At 44.2% G+C, this 6,210-nt stretch overlaps 1 protein-coding gene across 1 annotated transcript in view; it reads right to left on the bottom strand.

The window, feature by feature from the left end:
• Nucleotides 1-5,803, bottom strand: part of LOC121926489 — a 26,149-nt gene extending 20,346 nt beyond the window's left edge. The window contains exon 1 of the mRNA XM_042459508.1: nt 5,394-5,803. Coding sequence (XP_042315442.1) covers nt 5,394-5,396 — 3 coding nt within the window. The 5' untranslated portion in view covers nt 5,397-5,803. The remainder of the gene's footprint in view (nt 1-5,393) is intronic.
• Nucleotides 5,804-6,210: the final 407 nt, after the last annotated feature.

The following is a 6,210-nucleotide window of genomic DNA, read 5'->3' as shown; positions in this document are numbered from 1 at the left end:
AGAAGGCAAAAGGTGACCCTTAAAAAAAAGGTGACCCTTAAAAAAAACACCAAATTTTTTTTTTAAATTGTTAACTTTGTTAAATTGGTGGCATTGGCTAAATTGGCTGAATTGGTTAAATTGCTTGAATTGGATAAATTGGCTGAAGTGGTTAAATTGCTTGAATTGGATAAATTGGCTGAAGTGGTTAAATTGCTTGAATTGGTTTAAATTTGGCTTTTTGGGCTGCCCCTCTCCTCCTCCTCCTCCTCCTGCCTCACTCCGACATGCCAGGACCAGATGCCAAGACCAGCAAAGGTAAGAAAAACACTTTTTTTCTTTATCCTTTAGAATGGGACTGACCATGGGGTTGCATGTTCAGATTTTGGGTTTTTGGCCTTTGGGTTTGAGTTCTGGGGTGGTATGGTCATGGGTGTGATGATTTGAGAGTGTGGGGTGTGACTTTTGAAAGTCTGGCCTTGATTTGATGTGGGCCATAGAGTGTGGTTGCTTTTTAGATTTGGGGTTGCTTTGGTCATGGCTGTGATGATTTGAGAGCAGGTCCTCCTCCTCCTTCCCCTGCCTCACTCTGAGATGCCAAGACCAGCAACACTTTTTTTCTTTATCCTTTAGAATGGGCCTGACCATGGGGTTGCATGTTCAGATTTGGGGTTTCTGGCCTTTGGGTTTGAGTTCTGGGGTGGTATGGTCATGGGTGTGATGATTTGAGAGTGTGGGGTGTGGGATCTGAGTTTTGCAAGTCTGGCCTGGCTTTGATGCGGGCCATAGAGTTTGACCATGGGGTTGGTTTTTTGATTTGGGGTTCTTTGGTCATGGGTGTGTCTTTTTTGATTTTGAGAGTGTGGGATGTGGGATCTGAGGTTTGCAAGTCTGGCCTGGCTTTGATGCGGGGCCATAGAGTTTGACCATGGGGTTGGTTTTTTAGATTGGGGTTCTTTGGTCAGGTGTGTGATGATTTGAGAGTGTGGGATGTGGGGATCTGAGTTTTGCAAGTCTGGCCTTGATTTGATGTGGGCCATAGAGTGTGCCCATGGGGTTGGTTTTTAGATTTTGGGTTTTTGGTAGGGTTTGTGATGATTTGAGAGTGTGGGATGTGGGATCTGAGTTTTGCAAGTCTGGCCTGGTTTGATGCGGGCATAGAGTTTGACCATGGGTTGTTTTTGGTTTTTTGATTTGGGGTTCTTTGGTCATGGGTGTGATGATTTGAGAGTGTGGGATGTGGGATCTGAGTTTTGCAAGTCTGGCTGGCTTTGATGGGGCAGAGAGTTTCACCTTGGGGTTGGTTTTTTAAATTTGGGGTTTCTTTGGTCATGGTGTTGTGATGATTTGAGAGTTGTGGGAGTGGATCTGATTTTGCAAGTCTGGCCTTGATTTGATGTGGGCCATAGAGTGTTGCCATGGGTTGGTTTTTTAGATTTGGGTTCTTTGGTCATGGTTTGTGATGATTTGAGCGTGTGGGATGTGGGATTGAGTTTTGCAAGTCTGGCCTGGCTTTGATTCTGGCCATCAGAGTTTGACATGGGGTTGGTTTTTTTAGATTTGGGGTCTTTGGTCTGGGTGTGATGATTTGAGTGTTGGGATGTGGGATTGAGTTTTGCAGTCTGGCTGGTTTGATGGGGCCAGAGAGTGTCACCTTGGGGTTGGTTTTTAATTTTGGGTTCTTTGGTCATGGGTTGTGATGATTTGAGAGTGTGGGATGTTGGGATCTGATTTTTGCCAGTCTGGCCTGGCTTTGATGCGGGCCATAGGTTTTGACCATGGGTTGGTTTTTTTAGATTTGGGGTTCTTTGGTCATTGGGTTGTGATGATTTGAGAGTGTGGGATGTGGGATCTGAGTTTTGCAAGTTCTGGCCTGGCTTTGATTGGGCCTTAGAGTGTGCCCATGGGTTGTTTTTTAGATTTGGGGTTCTTTGGTCATGTGTGTGATGTTTGAGAGTGTGGGATGTGGGATTGAGTTTTGCACGTTGGCCTGGCTTTGATGCGGGCCAGAGAGTTCACTTGGGGTTGGTTTTTTTAATTTGGGGTTCTTTGGTTTCATGGGTTGTGATGATTGAGCAGTGTGGGATGTGGGATTGAGTTTTGCAAGTTTGGCCTGGCTTTGATGCGGGCCTAGAGTTTGACCCGTTGGGTTGGTTTTTTAGATTTGGGTTTTTGGTCATGGGTGTGATGATTTGAGAGTGTGTGGATGTGGGATTTGAGTTTTGAGTCTGGCTGGCTTTGATGTGTGGCCATAGAGTGTGACATGGGGTTGGTTTTTTATTTGGGGTTCTTGGTCATGGGTGTGATGATTTGAGTTGTGGGATGTGGGATTGAGTTTTGCAAGTCTGGCCTGGCTTTGATGCGGGCCATAGAGTTTGACCATGGGTTGGTTTTTTGATTTGGTGTTCTTTGGTCATGGGTGTGTGTGATTTGAGGAGTGGTGGGATGTGGGATTGGAGTTTTGCAAGTCTGGCCTGGCTTTGATGCGGGCCAGAGAGTGTCACCTTGGGGTTGGTTTTTTTATTTTGGTTCTTTGGTCATGGGTGTGATGATTTGAGGAGTGTGGGATGTGGGATCTGAGTTTTGAAGTCTGGCTTGATTTGATGTGGGCCATTAGAGGTGTGCCCATGGGGTTGGTTTTTTTAGATTTGGGGGGTTCTTGTCCTGGGTGTGATGATTTGAGAGTGTGGATGTGGGATCTGAGTTTTGCAAGTCTGGCCTGGCTTTGATGCGGGCCATGAGTTTGACCATGGGGTTGGTTTTTTAGATTTGGGGTTCTTTGGTCATGGTGTGTGATGATTTGAGAGTTGTGGGTGGGATCTGAGTTTTGCAGTCTGGCCTGGCTTTGAATGCGGGCCAGAGAGTTGTACCTTGTTGGTTTTTTAAATTTGGGGTTCTTTGGTCATGGGTGTGTGATTTGAGATTGTGGGATGTGGATCTGAGTTTTGCAAGTCTGGCCTGGCTTTGATTGGGCCCATAGAGTTTGACATGGGGTTGGTTTTTTTTAGATTTGGGGTTCTTTGGTCATGGGTTGTGATGATTGAGAGTGTGGGATGTGGTATTGGTTTTTGCAAGTTGGCTGGCTTTGATGTGGCCATAGAGTTTTGCCATGGGGTTGGTTTTTTAGATTTGGGTTCTTTGTCATGGGTGTGATGATTTGGATGTGTGGGATGTGGGATCTGAGTTTTGCAAGTCTGCCTGGCTTTGATGCGGGCATAGAGTTTGACATGGGTTGGTTTTTTTTAGATTTGGGTTCTTTGGTCATGGGTGTGATTGATTTGAGAGTGTGGGATGTGGGATCTAGTTTTGCAAGTCTGGCCTGGCTTTGTGTGGGCCAGAGGAGTGTCCTTGGGTGTGGTTTTTAAATTTGGGTTCTTTGGTCATGGGTGTGATGATTTGAGAGTGTGGGATGTGGGATCTGAGTTTTGCAGTCTTGCTGGCTTTGATGTGGGCCATAGAGTGTTGCCCATGGGTTGGTTTTTTAGATTTGGGGTTCTTTGGTATGGGTGTGATGATTTTGAGAGTGTGGGATGTGGGATCTGGTTTTGCAAGTGCCTGGCTTTGATGTGGGCATAGAGTGTGCCCATTGGGTTGGTTTTTAGATTTGGGGTTCTTTGGTCATGGGTGTGATGATTTGGAGTGTTGGGATGTGGTTGAGTTTTGCAAGTCTGGCCTGGCTTTGATGTGGGCCATAGAGTGTGCCCATGGGGTTGGTTTTTTAAATTTGGGGTTCTTTGGTCATGGGTGTGATGCCAGAGAGTGTCACCTTGGGGTTGGTTGCTTTGGTCATGGCTGTGATGATTTGAGAGCTCCCCCTCCTCCTGCCTGTCTCTGAGAAGCCAGAACCATCAAAGATAAGAAAAAAACTTTTTTTCTTTATCCTTTAGAAACTTTAGAATGGACCTGCCAGTCATTGTTAAGCTAATTAGTGCCTGAGGCAACTTTGTATTACATTGTATTGTAGGGTACTTAGCTTAATAGGCCTCTATTGTGCCTTTGTTTTGACTTGCAGGTTCAGTCTGAGGTCTTGGAACGCATTAGTTATTTTCAATGGGAAAAGCGTTTCGGGTTACGAAATTTTCGGCTTACGAAAGAAATAGCGGAACGAATTAATTTCGTAACCCGGGGTACCAGTGTACTGCAGGCAGAAGGTTGTGCGTTTGATCCTAGAGCTCCAAGATTGACTCAGCCTTCCATCCTCTTGTAGGTCAGTAAAATTAGTGCCCAGCTTGTTGGGGGCAACTGGCATACAAACTATAAAGTGCTTAGAGTGCTGAGTTCACTGATATGCAGTAAAGAAATGTAAATACTATTGCTTTTTCTGCAGGGTAGAAAGTAGTTTCTGTAAGGCAATTTTAAGCAGAAGAAATTCTGGGGGAGAAATAATTAAGAAGTCCTCCTTTCTCTTATGTTCAGCTTTTGTTCCAAAATTTAATTGTGTTTGAGCAGAAGGAATTTGGCCTGGAGCCCAAATCCAATTAAGAACGTTGAAAGAGTTGCTGGATAAGCATAGTCTGGGAAGGAAATGATTAATAGGAGATATGAGGGGCAGTTTTAAATGTTTCACATATAGAGCAATAGCAATCATCTTGAATATGGGCCCCAAAAGATTGCAAGAAAAATAAAGATTAATATTCATAAAACCATCTTGATAGTACAAGCACTCCAAAAGTGGAAGACATTGCATTGAAAAATGATGGAATCTTGTTCAGCAATGTTTAAACAGAAGGTCAGCTAGGAGTGGATTTCCTGCATAGACTGGGGACTGGAATAGATGGTCTCTGAAGTATTTTCTGAGTCAGTAGATTTATGGGAAGGCAGTTCCAGTACTAGCTCCTGTATAGTCAACTGTGCCAAATGAAGCAAAAAATAAAATAAAATAATATTTAGGTACTATTTTATCTATTGAATTTACATTTTGCTTTCTCCTGAGATGGGATTCAAGATGGCTAGATGCTAGTCAGCATAAGTACAGTGGGCCCTTGGTATCCGCTGGGGTTTTGTTCCAGGACCCCCGGTGGATACCAAAATCGATGGATACTCAAGTCGCATTAAATACAATGGTATAGTAAAATGATGTCCCTTCTATAAAATGGCAAAATCAAGGTTTGCTTTGTGCGCCCTTTTTTTACCCGGGGGATCCGTTCTGGACCCCCCCCCCCGCGTAAAAAAACAACATGTATGCTCGAGCCCCATTGAAAACAATGGGGCTCGTGCATGGTGCGGCGGTGCAGCAGCATGCGTGCCATGGGCTTCCTTGCGGCTTTCAGCATATACTGAAAGCCGCGTATAGTGCGTCCACATACGACATGGGCGCACTGTACACACACACACACACACACACATATTCATTCAAAAAGCTGGATGGTTGAATCTGTGGAAGAATCCTTGGATACGGAGTCAACTGTACTTACCATCCCAGCAAGTGAGAATTGCTGTGCTTCAGATGGTAAATGTTTGATTACAATTCCCCTCCATAAACCTGCCACTCTGGACAAATATCCTTGACATCTACTGAACAAAACACAAATTAATCCGTTTCAAAGGCAGCAACTCATTGGGACCTTGTTGTCAGGATGCCATTGTTAGCTACAGAGATGCACTGCTTGGTACCCTCATAGTTTCTGTAATTTTTCTGCAGTATGAAAGGGGTAGCATTCTCATTCTTACAGCTGGTCTCTTGCCACCATAGAATTTTGTATAAAGTTGATCAATTTCTTTAGGAGCTTTTCTTTACATTTGGAATGGAAACCACTCTGCCTTTGGATTTGTACAAGGGATAGTGGGTTTTGATCATTTATATGCCAGCCAGAGTAATGGGTTTTGATCATTTATATGCCAGCCAGAGTAATGGGTTTTGATCATTTATATGCCAGCCAGAGGAGTAAACAGAGAGCACTGCCAAACTAGAGAACATAAGGACAGGTTACTCACCTGTAACGGTATTTCTTCGAGTGGTCATTTGCGAATTCATACAAATGGGTTTTACTGCGCAGGCGCAGTAAAACCCATTTGTATGATTCGCAGAGACCACGAAGAAGAATTATACTTACCTGCCTTGGAAAGCAACTAACGGAAAATACAGTATCAGTTTTGGTTAGCAGTGCTAATTCATAGGACAGTGTGGTTCGGCTACCCCACCCTCTCACATTTGGAATTTCTCTCTGAACTAGTTTGTCCTACAAATAGTGTTTCCAGGTCACCTAGCAACCATGCTGTAGGACTGAAGAA

This window comes from Sceloporus undulatus, chromosome 3 (assembly GCF_019175285.1).
Source record: "Sceloporus undulatus isolate JIND9_A2432 ecotype Alabama chromosome 3, SceUnd_v1.1, whole genome shotgun sequence".
In the NCBI taxonomy this organism is placed as follows: domain Eukaryota; kingdom Metazoa; phylum Chordata; class Lepidosauria; order Squamata; family Phrynosomatidae; genus Sceloporus; species Sceloporus undulatus.
The sequence above is the reverse complement of the archived record's forward strand: the minus strand, read 5'-3'. Positions and strand labels throughout refer to the sequence as shown.